At 44.6% G+C, this 16930-nt stretch overlaps 1 protein-coding gene across 1 annotated transcript in view; it reads left to right on the forward strand.

Moving 5' to 3' along the window:
* Positions 1–16930, forward strand: part of eipr1 (EARP complex and GARP complex interacting protein 1) — a 48682-nt gene that overhangs the window by 13238 nt on the left and 18514 nt on the right. Inside the window, exons 5-6 of the mRNA XM_034525511.1 lie at positions 6705–6804; positions 13169–13305. Coding sequence (XP_034381402.1) covers positions 6705–6804; positions 13169–13305 — 237 coding nt within the window. The remainder of the gene's footprint in view (positions 1–6704; positions 6805–13168; positions 13306–16930) is intronic.

A 16930-nucleotide genomic window follows, 5' to 3' on the forward strand; every position in this document is an offset into this window, starting at 1 on the left:
AAAAAATCAATGGTCAGAGACCTTTTTTTTGTCGGCTGCTCGTCGGCTGCTTCGTGATTGCTATCATTTTTAGAAGCGCCAATCAGTTAGCGTGATGCATTCCATAGCAGGTGTCTGCGGGGGCCGGGGGGGGGGGGGGGGGTCTGAGATAAAGAGGGAGAGGGAGTGAGGAAGGGAGGAAAGAGAAAAATGGAGAGAAGCTCGCAAAGACGAGCATACTGTAAAAGAAGGATGAGAGAGATTGCGTTCAACTGTGTGTGTGTGTGTGTGTGTGTGTGTGTGTGTGTCAGAGGGCAGGTCAAGCAATGCTGCTGGGTAAAGATTGATGGCTGTGGGCTACACCATCTTAACACCCTCAGAGCTGTAACCCTCACAAGGGCAGCACACTGTGTGCATGTGTGCGTGTGCGTGTGTGTGTGTGTGTGTGTGTGTGTGTGTGTGTGTGTGTGTGTGTGTGCGTGCTTGCGAGTGTGCGCATGGAGGGAGGGTGCATTCGGTGCTGTGGAGCCTGTAGCCTATGCTGTTCACTATTGGCTCCCCTAGATGGATGGCTTTTGTCTGCTGCCTACCTCCTCCATCTGTATGACACACAAGCACACGCATACACTTATCCCCACTCATTCTGATAATACTGGCAGTGTGTGTGTGTGTGTGTGTGTGTGTGTGTGTGTGTGTGTGTGTGTGCGCGCGCATTTGTTCAACAATCCGTGTGTTTGCCTCTGCCGTAGCGTGTCTGCCCGCTCGTTACCTGCGTCCTTCCTCGTGTGTGTTACCCAGTAGCCATGGCGTCCCTCCACTCCCGCCAACAATACACTCTCCTTCCTCCAAATCCCCTCATTGTTTGGGTGGGCAAACATTTGAGCCTCAGTCCTGTTGTGAGGCGTGCTCTGAATGGAAATATTGGCAAAATGCAACCAGAAAAAACTAAACAAAGCGAGGTGAAAATCTGTTTTTTGGTTTGCTTGTGTGTGCACCTTCTTCTTCTTCTTCTTCTCCTCCTTGTCCTCCTTCTCCTTCTCTCACTTGGTTTCGATTGTGTTGAGCAAATCGATTCCCGTGGAGCCATTTGAGCCAATCAGGGCCCTAGGAGGAAATGGTAAAGCGCAAAAGGCAACAAGGTTGATTTCCTAAAGTGACAGGAGGGGGTAGGAGGTGTGTGTGTGTGTGTGTGTGTGGTCGGGGGCGGGGGGAGGGGGGGGGGGGTGGGGGGGGGGGGTCTGGCTATCAGTGGATTACAGGGGCCTTTGCGATCCAGCTATTTCAACCACATCTTATATTAAAGACAATGATGCAGTTTGCAGTTTAGGTGTTTTTTTCCACCAGGGCCAGCAGATCCAGGTCCAAAAATAATTCAGGCGCTTCCAATTCAATGCAACCTTGTACTTTCATAGTGTAATGTGCCATCTTAACTACCAGAAGGGAAGTCTGCTTAAAACACAGTGGTTGCGTGAGGAATACCCAACACAAAAGTCAGAAAAAATACTTCCTGAGAATATTTCATATATATTCTTACAGGCAGCACTTTTCTATAGAAACAGGTTCCACTAGATCCTTGCAGGCAGGTTCCTATTGTCTGTCAGTCTGTCTGAGGTAAACTGGTGTATAGCCTAAAGCTATTTTATTGATTTTCCTTATAAGGAATGTGAGGTACCTCGGGAAAAGAGGTACCTCACATTACCAGAGTTACGCAGTAATTACGGTATATAAGAAATTCTTATTTGTCTGTATATTTCCACATTTATTTATTCTTTTATTTTCACAATTTCACTTTTTGTTATTTACTTTACTTTTTTTACCTACTATTTTTCCACATTTCTCTTCTTATTCTTTTACAGATGTATTATTGTATTATGCCACTCTTGTGACTCAATGCAGTACAAGCCTAATGGCACAAAAATACCTTCTGAACAACTAAACTAAAAGCTCACAAAAACACGCACTCCGTCACTCCGCCCCTGGTGTCCCTGTATCCGTGCTAAAACCTCACTCAGAAGGAGGACAGACCCACTCTGTTTGTGTTGGCTGTTGGCTTTGCGTGGTAAGGCGCTGGGATTAAACTCGTATGGATGCAAAGAGGGGTACCAATCTAAGGAGCGAGAGCCATAGCGAGAGACAAAGAGCGAGAGGAGTGCCTCTGCGTCCCAGACATAGATATATGGGGCTGTAAAACCTCCACAGCTCTCCCCAACACTATTTACATACCATTCCAGTAGCCGGTGTGCCAGCTTGTTGCAGAGCTCAAGGTCAAATGCACAGAACTTGTATTCTTTAATAAGAGAGGAAGGCAATATGAGATACTGTATACCTGCACTGCCTCTCCCTCTTCCCCTCTCCCTTGTGTGAATTAATTGATACTATAGGGAAGCATGCAGGGTGTAAATCTCAAAGTGGTGAGTGCATTTTAATTGGTCCTACGGTGTGCTGATTTATGTGTTGGTAACGTTTGTGCGCGTGTCTCCACGCTTCTGGGAGCTCCAGTGTGTGTGTGTGTGTGTGTGTGTGTGTACTCGTATTAATCACATTGTGGGGACAGTAACCTGATGGGGACCAAAGGCTGGTGCTCACAAGTTAAAACAATTAGATTGGCTTGGATGTTCGATCCCCGGCTCCTCCACACTGTGGAAGTGTCCTTGAGCGAGACATTGAAGTTGTTTCCGAGAGGCTTTACAGTAGCTCACATCTCCAAATGCTGAGGCTGTGTTAAACGCAGAGGTTGAATTTTGCGACCTTGTGCATGTGGACATGGTATGATTGTACACAACGACATAAATAAAGTTAACTTTCTTTGGGGGGTTACGCATTTCGAAATCTCAGAACCCACCAGCTATTGGTCCGACAACATAATCTCTTGGGGTAACAACCAATGTTTCTGGGGATCCGGTGTAGCTAGCGGACTTCCTATTTGATGAGCTGGTCAATTGTCCGATTAGTAACTTGAGATGGGGAAATGGAGTTGCTTCACAAGTAGCCCGATTGCAAGCGAATAAAAAGTAAAATCATGGTCAGACATTTGCCGGTGGGTTTCGACATTTCAGCCGAAGCTTTCCACATATTTTGCTCTCCATTGCATGCAACCAAAACTCACTCAAACGAGAAAGGGTCAAAACTATGCGTCCCTCAAACGGGAACCAGAACGCTCCACATACCAAAATCTTGTCCCGTTGTGAACAGTTTCAGAATCTGTTCATAAAAAATAGTCATTTATTTTTTTATCTTGTCGTTTACATTTTCTCAACTGTAGTTATTAAAACTATTAAATTAATTTCCTAGCAGTATGTGAGCTAATATGCTGATGATCTGACGGTTTCATTTTGCATCATGTTATTTTTTTAGGTAATTTGAGCTAAAATCTGTCTCCAGCACACATCTCTGTGAGGAAGAAAATGTTAATGCGGAGTAAGGCACACACAATTTGCGCTCTGGGTTGTCGTCGCCAACAGCATCAAACAACAACCGTCCACTCTGACTTTCATTACAGCAGACTGATTCAAAGGTTCCACTAGTCGGTGTTGGGTTCCATATCCTCCCCGTGGCTGCTGCAGCCTTGAGTGGCCTTTCCCTGGCTTAATAGCCGAGTCAGCCAAAACCATATACTGTATACAAGAAGTGGGCGTCGTCATAGTGACGTCACCCATTGGTTTGTCCGTCGCAATGTTGTTTTTTCTCATCCGATGAAGAGTCGCTGTATACGTCTCCGGCAGCGACCTGTCAATCATAGTAGCCCCATCCTAAACTATACTCTACCTTATAGTCTATTTGACTCAATGAACATCATGCTGTATTGAAGAAGACTTGAAACTAGAGATTGAGACCATAAACTCATGTTTACAATGTTTACTGAGGGAATAAATCAAGAGAGAAGTAGAGTCATTTTATATAGACTTCTATACAACCAGAGGAGTCGCCCCCTGGTGGTCAGAAGAGAGAGTGCAGCTTTAACACATGAAGCATAGACTTCTATACAACCAGAGGAGTCGCCCCCTGGTGGTCAGTCGAGAGAATGCAGCTTTAACACATGAAGCATAGACTTCTATACAACCAGAGGAGTCGCCCCCTGGTAGTCAGAAGAGAGAGTGCAGCTTTAACACATGAAGCATAGACTTCTATACAACCAGAGGAGTCACCCCCTGGTGGTCAGTAGAGAGAATGCAGCTTTAACACATGAAGCATAGACTTCTATACAACCAGAGGAGTCGCCCCCTGGTGGTCAGGAGAGAGAATGCAGCTTTAACACATGAAGCATAGACTTCTATACAATTGTTCTCTTCAGCGACAAAGTGTGTGTGTGTGTGTGTTGCCCATGACTTCCTGCTCCACAGGAGGGCAGTAATGAATTTACAGCCCTTATAAACACCACCCCTCTCTCCCTCTCCATCGCTCCACTCCACCTTTTTCTAATGGGACTGTGCATATTTGAAATTTGGATTAAATCCAAAAGGCAGACTTTAAACTCCCCTCCCTTGCTCCGTCATTTTCTTTTATCTCCCGCGAACACTCTCCACTTCTATAACACACGCTCTCCGTCAAACACCGGGCATTGTTGCTTCTGCTACTGCCGCTGCTTCAAGTTGACAAATGAGTCTGAGGGAATAGAGTCGTCTAATGGACAGAACCTCTTAAATAAACGCCGTCATTTCTTAAACCGGTGACATCGGCTTTACAGCAGTGATGGGCTCAGACATCCAAACCTTCAGCCAGACCACGTCTGCACCTCTGTGACATTTTACATCCTTTAACCCAGATTAGACCCTTTTTTTTAAGTCAAACCCCTTAACAAGCATATAGCAGCTTTCCCAGACCGAGGTTATGTTTAACTTATTGCCGGGTCTCTGACTGCACTGACATATTGCTTTTAAAGCCGACAGGACTCAGACTTAAAAGCACAGCTTTCTCACTTGGGTTGTATCCTCTTTCTTATCCCGTCTAGTTGTGTTTCTGCCGACATTGCAGAGCTGTTAGGCCTATCCAAACTGGGGAGAACAAACGGAAAATGAATAAGAGTGATCAAAACAACGCCAAGGGAAGTATAAAGCAACAGTTTAGGCTCCAGTGTGTCAGGTCTGGTTCGGTCCCCTGTGGCTCGGGGACAAAATACATATTTTAAGCAGAGCGCAGTGGAGAATCACAGCTCCAACAAGCATGCCGCGAGGAATCGATACTCTGCACGAAGTAGAATGCAGGGAGGAATCAAAGCTAAGTATGCAGTAAGAGCTACCACTTCTTTCACACCTAGTTTGACAGAATTGGGCTGCTGGATTCGCCAATAAGTGCTCTGTGCTAAACGTGCAGGACTCGGTTGTATGCTATTCTCACTGTTTTGAGCAAATAATGGTTAGCGGCAGGTTAAACATGCTCCAGGCGCCGTCATCACACTCTTTTGAGGGAGTGTGTTTTTTACACAGTTTGTCATGTAACGTGTAACATGACAAACTGCACACACACAAATAACTGGGGAAAATGGGGAAATATTGAGTTTTATAACATAGGCGGTCTTAACACACATCATGCACATCATGCTCATTTTCCAACACACAGAGTTGTTCTCCCACTGTCCATCTAAATGTATCTGTATTCAGCCTCTGTCTGAAACACTTTGTTTTAGCACCTGTCTCTTTAAGACCACTTACTTAAAATCCGTTAGTCTTGTTTGATTATTGTCAACCAATCTCACCATACTGATACTGATATCGTATATTGGTCTAGTACTGACTTAATCAAACTCAAGTCCGATCTCGTATTGGATTCCATTATTTTAATACATTAAAAGTCTGTATATTTGTATCTATAAATGTATTTGTTACATTTTGTTCTACAAAATTTGGAAAGCAATCTTTAAGTCAAGCCTGATGTTGCCCTGCACATAAAATAATGAATTATTGTCTGTACATCCTGCACACAGTGAGGAGATACAGATAAATAATGAAGCACTGGTATTGGATCAGTACTCGGCCGATACCTAAAGCCCAGGTATCGGTATCGGAACTGAGAAAAGTCAGGTCGATGCAGCCCTAATAAAAAGGTATTGTGTGGATAACACAGCCGTAGAGCTCTTTTGTGGTCCATAACTACTGAGTGACATGTTTCATCACCATCACAAACACACGCTGTAGGTTATTCTGACTAAATCCCACATACACCGTCTGACAGAAGCACTCACTGGAACGCAACATGTGGATTCATCCTCTGCTTCAAATAGGCCCCAACAAATGCATTTCTTCGTGTTAGGTGATGAGGGACTTTAGCTCACAGCTAGAGTGCCTCGCCGTTTTAGAACATGACTGAGCGCTGTCTGTGTCACAGACAGGGGAGGGAAGTCAGAAGGTATTATTAGAGACCGACCAACAATTTCATGGTTTGGGTCTTTCGTCATGGAATTTCATCACCAAAAGAAAAAAATAGCAACCTTAACATTTGTTGATACAAACCTGTATAATGTGCAAGATGTTGTCCTTGTTGACACTGAAATGCAGAATACATGCATTCACACACCTGCATGTTTCTAAAAAATCAATTTAACTGTGGCATTGCACAAGGGGCTGTATTAACATGTGAAATCTGACCAACTAGCTCCATTCGCTCCAGTCTGCAGCATGTGTGGATGAGCCTTTATGCATGTTTGACCAACATCTGTATTCTAATTGACTTTGTGTGTGTGTGTGTGTGTGTGTGTGTGTGTGTGTGTGTGTGTGTGTGTGTGTTTACAGCGTGCTGTGGGAGCCCATGGGGGATGGCAAGCGTGTGATTTCATTGGCTGATAACCATGCACTACTCTGGGACCTGCAGGAGAGCTCCACACAGGCCACGGTAAGACACACACACACACACACACACACACACTGTAAGCCACAGTACATATACAGGCACGCACACCATTATCACACAATAGCTAACTCATTATTTGATAACCACCACATCGTCTTGGTGTTATCAGGCGCGCACATCCTCTCTGCGACAAAAGAGTGTCCACTATTCATTCTCTCACACACACACACACACACACACACACACACACACACACACACACACACACACACACACACACACACACACACACACACACACACACACATACAGTATCTGGGTTTATAAGATGTGGCCACTTCCATATTATTCTGGTCAAGTCTCTCCAACAGTGATAGTCTTAGTCTTGTTCAATAAGTAAGTCATTCGCTGGATACATTTTGTTTACAGTTCATTGACTGGTGTCACACATTGTGTTTTACATAAAATGCAGGAGAGCCCCACTGCATGGCCAAATGTGTGGACACTGTAATATATACACGTATATGGTAGTTGAACGTCTCATTCCAAAACCGAGGCATTAATATGCTGCTATCAGTGCTGTTCCAAGAAGCGTTTAAAGGAGCTCAGGGACTTAAGCTTCGTTTCAACCAGAATAACTCAATTTAGTTCCCCTGCAATATTTTCTTTTTTTGGAGGGGGAGGGGGGGGTATGCTGTCTTCTACAAGTTCAGGAGTTATAGGGCTGAACGCTGCTGATTGGTCAAACACAGACACCTTCTGTACACCTTCATTCAGAATAGTGTTGGGTGGAGTATTAATATCATGTGTAGGGAGGACAGATCTTGTTGGGTTTTTTAGGTTGAAAACAATGTGATGCTGTCATTTTCCCAACTAGTTTAATTTGAGATTCCCCTAAGAGCAAAGTTTGGGGGAAAATATATTCTGGTGAATAATATTTTACAATCTGATTTAAGTAGTTTTTTCTCTGGTGTTTTTGACATAAAAATGTCATAAAAGTTTTGCCAGAATAATCTTTTTAGGTTCTTTAAAAAACATTCCATCGAGGTAACAAGGGGGAAAAAGTTTTCCCAGGATAACTTTTCTCAGTAACTTTTTTTTCCATCAGTGAAAACGAGAGACTTTTTAAAATGTTGTTTGTTGATGTGTTTGTTTTTAATACTCATTTTGACCACTATCCCATGTGCACCACTATCCCATGTACTAAAATAGGAGAGTCGTCGTGGAGGCAATGTAGAAACATTGGACAGGAAACAGGAAAAGGCCTAACATAGGCTGTTTTTGAACACATTTTACGATGCATTCCCTCTCCTTTCTGTCTTATTCCTATTATGCAGAAATGCACAGTAATGGCCTTTTTAAAAAGAGTACAAATGAATGGATCGACATGTAACCTGTAGTTGTGTTCTCCCTAATGCAAGGGGAAGAGGCTCTTCGCTGTGAACTCCCTGTCTCCAACACACCGGCTTTGCAATTAAAATGCCCATTATGTATTTAAAGACTCAAGATAATGGTGTGTGTGTGTGTGTGTGTGTGTGTGTGTGTGTGTGTGTGTGTGTGAGAGAGAGAGCAATAAGTAATAGAGTAGTGGTGTGTCAGCCCATGCTTTTGTGTGTTCCATTCAGAGGCCACGAGCAAAGAAGAATATAAATGGCTCATTTGTAATTCATGCGCTCGTTGAGGGATTCAAATAAAGGGCACCAGGTCACCCATCTAATAGATCCAAATGTGTGTGTGTGTGTGTGTGTGTGTGTGTGTCTTTGTTTGATCTCAGTCAGCTGACCCTTTGAAATATCTCTAGTCGCTCTGATAAACGCTCGCAGATCTCTCACTCACACCGTTCTCAATGAATTGATTATTGATTATTGATCATTCATTCACACCGATCCAAGCGTCAACCCATTTGGTGTCGTTAAACAACATCGTGCCCATTTAGTTCCATAAAATGCAGTGATATCAACCGTTCACCAGGTGGCGCTGTTCATATGAGACTTCCAGGCCGTTGGAATCGATGCACAGTGTGAGCACTGAACTGTGGAGAGGTTCCTCGTGTTCCAGGACGCCTGAAAGGTCTGCTGCTTTCCCCTCTCTGTTCCTTCAGAAATGGCCTCCAGAGCAACAGCTTGTTCCTGCTCCACCCAGCGCATATGAGTGTTAGCTGCAAGCTAGCGCTGTTCTCTCTGTGTCGAGTGTTGGCAGTTTCCAGCTCTGTTGGGAAAAAGTTTTCTCGCTGCTTTTTACAGTGCGTTTCATGTACTACGATGTGCTAACCCTTCAGGCTACCTATGTACTATATGCATCTTTAAGAACCCACAATACATAGTTGACGCACACGTTCATGAATTTTACAAACATCTTTGCACATAGTGGAGGGGGGGGCAACCTGTTCTGGATACCTGGAGTCAAGTGCCTCTTGCATTATTATTGGTTCTCCATACTGGAATTTACCTTCATGATGATTATTTGATTGTTTGTAATTATGTCATGATTGATTGATATTATTTTAACTATTCATCAATCATTCCAATTTAGTGCATTTTAGGATGGGGGGGTCTTTGCACATCTGGCTGCCGGCGGCGACCTGCTTTGTCCAATCCTTGCTAAAAATGGCTACATATGGGCGGTGCTGCTACGCACTCAGAAAACCCCACAAGGATAAACAGCGCTACCTAGTGGACACTTAAAAAACCTTAGGGGAACAATGCTAAATTGAGCCCATACTTGTGTTTCTCCCTTGCGCTTTGACCCCGGTGTGAGGTCGAGAAGGACCGTGGAGGCATGGTGGGCGGTGGTGGCGGGGGCTTTGCTGATGCTGTCCTCCGACAACAGCACCGGACAGCACAGCAAATTAAATCCTGTACCGAGGGAGAAGGAGAGACGGTGGAAAGTAATGGTGAGAGAGCAGCATAATGAGAAAAGGGAGGACGGACAAAGAGGGAGCAATGGAGGACTCCCTACTAATCTCCATCTTTCAGTTGGAGATTAGGAGGGAGAAAGAGGGGGGGGGGTATGGATAAGGAGAGAGCAGGCTTGATGAGGAGAAAGGGAATGAAAAAGAGGAGGAAGAGCTTGGCAGCCAAGACAAATTCCTCTGGTGCTGATGAGAATGCTAAGTTCCTTCCCTCCCTCCCTTGCCTTGCTCGCTCCCTCCCTCCTTTCATCCCACTCTCTTCTCTCCCGTTCCCTCTATCTGTCAGAGGGTGATGTGTTCATCTCAAGACGTGTCCAGCTGCAGTGTGGACGTGTATCTCTCTCTCCCTCTCTCAAGGGCCTGGCCTAGATTAGTGTGTGTGTGTGTGTGTGTGTGTGTGTACGCATATATAAGAGAGGATCATGTACATAAGCTCACCAGTGTGCATTGTTTAAAGGAAGATTTGTGTGTGCCCGCGTGTGTGCGCGGCTCATCAATTAGAATCGCTGGCGGAATTGAGCCGAGAACATCTTCTGTACAAACGCATTGAGATTTGACAGATAGCTCTGCATTAGTGGCGCTTGCGTCCTGAATGAACGCGTCCCCGAGTGTTGTGTGCACCGCCTTGTTAGGGGCCCTAATTTGGTTAGTGCTTTAATAAAGCTGGGAACCTGGGATGCACGGAGCTCAGGCTCTGCTGGTGCACCACCATGGTAGCCGCGGAGAGAGAGAGAGAGTCCTCCTCCAGGCTTGCCGACTGATCCTGGAGTGTCGGGCAACCTGATCAATTCTCTGGAGAACATCGGGGACGATCAGCGAATTTTAGCAAATGGGTGACTTTGTAAAACATTTGAACAGAGTGTTCTTCCCGGTTTGTTTCATTCTTCATCCAAGCAGTAGAATGTGTAAAGAAGGGAAAATAGAGCTTGAGGAGGAAGCTGAGACCCGTCCCGGGCGTGGACGGCTACATCTTCGGCACGTCGGCGGCAACGTGTTGCCCAAGCTCTTAGTTGATGTAGTTGTGTCGTTAGTTCTGGTAACCGCCTAACGGCATTTTAATATTTTGTGATTGGTTGCTACCAGCTCAACTGTAATTTACTTACTTAATACAGAGCTCCCCCTACATTTCTCAAATGAGGTTGTTTTTCGGGGGTTGAGTAGGCAGTGCATCAGCGGCAGAGACCTTGTAACCCAGTGACAGACCTGTTGTGCGTTTATGAGGCAGATATATTAGCTGCCATTTCAGCGTACCCTTAATCAAATAAGTGGCAACATGGCTGATGTGGATCGGTATGCTCAGTAACCCTAAACCGACATAAAAAATGAGGAGGAAAAAGAAAAGCCTCTAATTTAACCATGAAGATCTAAGGAAAAGTCATTGGATTTTACATCAAGGCCACTGAGGAACCCCTGCTTGTCTCCTCGTCCGATTTTCATCTGCCACCTTTCTTAAGCACCTTTCTTTTCCCTTCTTTTCCTTTCTTTTCTTCTTTTACCCTCTTTGTTCTCCTTCTTTTTATCCTATATGCTTTTCTCCTGACCTGACTGCTCTCTGCCCCCCCCACCCCCCCCGTCCTATAGCTGAAATAATGAGAGTGTACCAGGGAGCTGTGTGGTGACGGGCCGATCGATGATCCCTGCTCCAACAGGCTGAGACGGGGGGGAGAGAGAGAGAGAGAGAGAGAAATGGTAGAAGGGGAGAAAGATGAGGATTAAAAAATAAAAAACCTGCAGATAGTCAGAGAGCTTGGAGGGTGGGGCGGAGCGGAGCAGTGTGATGCTGCTTTTAAGGCTTGTTAGAGGCATCCTCGTTTTAAGGGGAAGCTGCATTAATTGCGTTCCATGTTAAAAAGCAGCTTGATGAAGTGATATTGCCTTAGAATTCAAAGTCCTTCCAGAGTTGTGACTTTGATTAATTTTGCCTCCATCGCCGCCCCGTGAGATGTATATGCAGGTTTGATAAATATCCAATGACAAGCATGTCGTCTTGTTTGAAAAGCCTTGAAAAGAGAGGCAGTCAATCCAACCTGGCTGCCTCTCGGCCAAACTGCTCCAAACTCTGGATCCAGGGACATTGTTGTCGGTGAACTGTTGTTTTCCTGTCTAAAATTAATTACCATGAATGTGAACGCTTTACGGCCTAAACTCAGCGAGATTGATTCAGCTTTCGACACCCGCAGGTCTTGAATCCTCAACGGGCTCATCTTGGACTGGACAGTTGATCCATAAGATACTCTGAGCGATCTGGTGTATGGATCCCTGCTAGGGCCCAAGGAGAGCCAGGGGTCAGTAGAGGTCTGCTGACTGAGCAGCAGGTGCATGCTGTGTGTGTGTGTGTGGGGGGGGGTTCTGGTATAGGTCCTGTCCTGCTGTTGGGCACAGTATTGAGAACAGATTGTACTAACACATATGTGTGGGCTCTGCTTATGAAGAGGGATTGTCATTACATTGAATTTTTATGTAAGCTACAGGTGAGACAATAAAACGCGGCTGGCGATGGTGCTATGCTATGGATAAAAGTTAATCTGTGTAAAAAAAATAAACTACCAAAAAACTACCATATCGTGGAATGCAGCTCGGCGAGTCAAACCGGGCCGCACAGAGGATAGACACCGGATCATCTTTCTTTCAAAAGGGGGTACGTTCAAGTCAACGAAGAGAGGTGAAGACGGGCTCGCTGAGCGCAACCTGCTGTGGAAATTCCTCTCTCGCACTCACGATTAATGAAATTATTAGGAGTTTTTAGTAAGTAATTACAGTGTCAAATTATATCTTTCCAGAAACTGATTATTAAGATTTTGTGACCAACCAAGACCTCTCATATTTTGTAAAACTGATTTAAGCGGATGAATTTGATATTTACAGTTTACATCTAAATTAAATTAAGCTACTACTCACTCTGTCCCCTCCACATCTAACGGCGTCAAAGGGAGTGGGGAAAGTAGTAAAGCCCGCCTCTTCCTCCAGTTGATTCGCTGCCGAGTGTGACGTTGTCGAGAAGTTCCTCTGCGCGCTGAAAACTGGAGAATATTTAACTTTTATGGCCATCTAAAATAATACGTGATGCCCAAGAGGGGAGCGCACGGCAGGCGCACTGCACCATGGGAAGACCTTGGTTAACAAAACTCCTTTCACATTGCACACAGCCAATTGTTAACATAAGATCTATTGATTAGTTAAGCTTTGAATTTGTATCAAGTCTAAAAAAAAAACTGAGACCGAAAGTACCTTTTGAGCCAGACATTGACTGCAAAGAAGGTAAGACGTTATGTCAGTTAGAGTGGACGTGTTTTCAGTGTGGAGTTAATCTGCCCAAAATATTACTACCGAGTCCCACTGAATGATTGTAGTCCTGAGTGTTGCCTGCAGAGAAAAGGACTCATAATAAAGCCCCATTATGCTGATTGAGCGCACTCAACCTGTCACAGACACATCTCGATGAAACTCAGGTCCCTGCTCAGAGGCGGTAATGAAGGTGTTGCCGGCTCTCCGCAGGTCTCCAGCAGCGCCACCCTGGAGGGCAAAGGTCAACTGAAGTTCACCTCGGGCAAGTGGAGCCCCCACCACAACTGCAGCCAGCTCGCCACAGCGAATGACACGGCCATACGGGGATGGGACCTTCGCACCATGAGGTCAGCTCTCTCCGCTTTGTTTCTGAAATTACAGTATATCAAATACTTCCTGCAGAAGTGTAGTTTTACCTTTTCATATTTCTAATCTGAGACATTTCTGTAAATCCTGATGTTGATACTTTAAATGGCCATCATGTAAGGGGAACCTCTTGTTCAACGTGTCATAGTGGAGTCGTGTGAGTTAAACTCTCAGGGCTTAATCATTTCAGCCGGTGTTTACACGTAATTACAAGATAGTTCAGTGCAGTACACGGAAGTATGCATTTCATTTGCCTCGTCATGCTGAATGAAAGTACTGCAGATGTACTGCAAATCACTTCTGCATGTGTGTTGCATATGTTTAATGAAAGCCCCACTGAATTGCTCTTTCATTTTTATATATATATATATATATATATATATATATATATATATATACACATATGTATATATGCATACACATATGTATATATGCATACATACACACGTATGTATACATGTACATAAATATATATATATATATATATATATATATGTGTGTATACAACCACTGTGACAGAGTGGAGGTATCTTATCGCGTTGCTTGCAGTCGATGCTCTACGTGACCCACAGTGAAGCAATTAAATCCCATCACGAGCTCCTTGATTAAAAACCTATATTTACCACATTTATTTCACGAATACCAAATGTCAACACTGAATATAAGTAGACAAAGAAAAAGAAAACGAATCCATGCTGCACATTCCCTCTTGTCTCTTTTGCAATATGTTTTGTTTCTCCGTGACTCTAATGGAGTGTGCGCTTCTCCTCAGCACATGATAAAGTGCGACGTGGCGAAACACTAATGTTCCTGCTTGACACGGAGCATGTGTACTACCACCCATTAACCTTGTAACTGCAGGTTATCAGCTACCCACCTTACAACCTCTGGCTACGTGTGTACGTGTGTACGTGTGTGTGTGTGTGTGCGCGCTCAGTTTGTGTTCCCTGCATCTCTGAAGTATGTGATGAGTGAGTGTGTACGTTCGGGCTCTGCTAGGAGGAATGGGAATCGCCTCGTTATCCACCGCAATGATCACGGCGACCCGTCGAAAAGATCGAGAGGGGGGGTGGGGGGGGGAGATGGAGAAGGAGAAAGAATATAGTTATAAGATCACAGGCCCGGTAGGATAGTTGAATCATTGATATCACTCCCCATCAGCCACACAACAAATTGTAGAGTTCCTGCACGCTCCATTTTGTCCGTTCTCCTCCCGCTGTGCTATTTTGAAAGATGCAACAGCACTGATTTGGCCGGGGGCACAAAAGGGAAGGAGGGGGCGGCAGCACAGGGCTTGTTAGCAGAGACCACAGTCTCATCTCTGATATCACAGTGGACTCAAAGATACCGTGTGCATTGTTTTATGCACATTACCCCTCAAATTCAGCTGGTATCTTTAGCAACTTTGTGTACAAACTGAAGTCCTTTGGGTTTTTATTTATTTATTTGTATTTTTGTAATGACTTAATGGGTCACTGTCTGTCAAGGGTCATAGACAGCTTTTGAATTTGATGAGGCGAGGTCATTTTATTTATAAAGCACCAATCAGACACGAGGCCATTCAAAGTGCTCTCCAGGGGCCGAGAAATATATTGGATATGTTCGGCACAAGCTGTTAAGAAAACACTAAGATTACATTTAAAAGACAATGAAAACTAAAACTAAAAGCGAAAAACAATTTAATAGCAAGGGATTAAAGATAAATGCTGTATGTAATGTATTGGAAAGCCGCAGCACACAGTAGTTTTTTGAGGCCTGATTTAAATGAGCTGACAGTTTGAGCAGACCGGTGGGGTAAGGTAGGCACCATGCGCCCCAGTGCACACTGTTATTTTCAGACTTTTGTGGGGAATCTTTTGCCTTTATTTGACAGTGCAGCTCGAGAATGTAAAGGGAGAGGGGGGGGGTGACATGCAGCAAACAGCAGCATCTCGGACTCAGCCTTAGTTCACGAGAGCCCACTCTGCCAGGTGAACCCTATTATGAACCCCCCCCCCACACACACACACACACACACACACACACACACACACACACACACACACACACGCACACACACACACACTTCGTCTTATCAAATCTTTAAAAAGAGACTCAACATTGGACAATATCGACCTACATAATTCCCAGCAATCATCATTCCATGTCTGTATTTGAAAATAGTAAGGAAAATATAATTATTTATTACATTTGATGATTAAAAGAAAAAAGAAAAAAAGTGTATTTAGTTTTTATCGTGTATGTTGAATAAGCAGGGTGTTATCATTGCTACTGACTATTTACTCCCCCACCATCCCAGAGAAAACTAAATTATAACAGAGATGGATGTATTTTCCATGTCATATATATATATATATCTCAAGTGGCACCAATGCTAATTTAAGGTGAATTCTTCTAGGAACACAGGGGTACATCCAAGGTGGTTAAATAAATCCCTCGTAGTCTGACAATTTCTGACCAACACACTCTGGAATCCAGTCCAGTGGGAGCTGCAATTCAGCTGAAAAGTCACCATTTAACACGGTCTCTTGTTAAACTAAGAACACGTGTCGCTTGGAAGCAGCCAAGATTCTGTCAGAATCCTGTAGAACTTGTGTCCGCTGTTGGAGGATCGATTCTGACAACCAAACACTTTGATGCCGGTAACGGTTTTAATTTACTGTGTAAAAGTTTGCTAACTCGTCTGGATGGTTGGGGCTGAACGCCATTTTGATGACCAAAAAAGACAAAAAACCTGAGCTAAATGTAAAATAAAAAAAATTGCTTCTTGTGATTGTAAATAATAGGTCTGTTGTTTGTTCTTGTCATTTATCCATTGAAGCGATTAATCCAATGGATCCCTGGGCCTTCTTGACTCCTTCAGCCAAAGGTTTTACAAAAAACGGGCAGCAACCAAGCGCACGGTGTGCGTTTGTGTTTGTGTGCGTGTGTGTGTGCGTGTTCATGTTCATGCGCAAGTGTGAAGTGGTTGCGAGTGGAAAGCTTGCAAGTGTGAATGAGAGGTGAACTTGCCTGTTTGAGTGAGCGACTCCCATGTGACAAGTGACCACGCGTGCTCGCCCCTGTTTGCTATGTGCTGTGTGTACCTTTCTGCTTTTGCGTTTGTGTGTGTGTGTGTGTTGTGTGCTCATGCCTCTCCACATAAATGTGGCCTGCTCGTGTGTTTGTGAGTGTGCGCATGTGCACATGCATCTGTGTGTGCGTGTGTGTGTGTGTGTGTGTGTGTGTGTGTGTGTCCAGTTGGTGTGGCAGCTGTGTGATGGCAGCTTCTCTGCACACTCCACTGCCTCCTCAGACGACCTCTGAGGTGTCCCCTCTTACCCGCGCACAAGCACGCATACACACACGCACACGCACACGCACACACACACACGCACATGAAGAGAGAAAACACACTCTTCTCTACTCCTCTCCTCTCCCCCTTTCATTCCCAAGGCTCGTCACCCAGTCTGCCAGCCCAATCACGGCCGCCCTGCTCTGAAATAAGGACAGGGAGAACAGCCCAGCAGTAGCAGCCGCCTTTAGTTAGTCATCTAACACCCTGGAGAGGAGCATGGTGTCTTCTGCACCCCCGTCTCCCAGATACACAGTGCTTAAAAAAAAAAA

This window comes from Cyclopterus lumpus, chromosome 22 (assembly GCF_009769545.1).
Source record: "Cyclopterus lumpus isolate fCycLum1 chromosome 22, fCycLum1.pri, whole genome shotgun sequence".
Taxonomy (NCBI): Eukaryota; Metazoa; Chordata; class Actinopteri; order Perciformes; family Cyclopteridae; genus Cyclopterus; species Cyclopterus lumpus.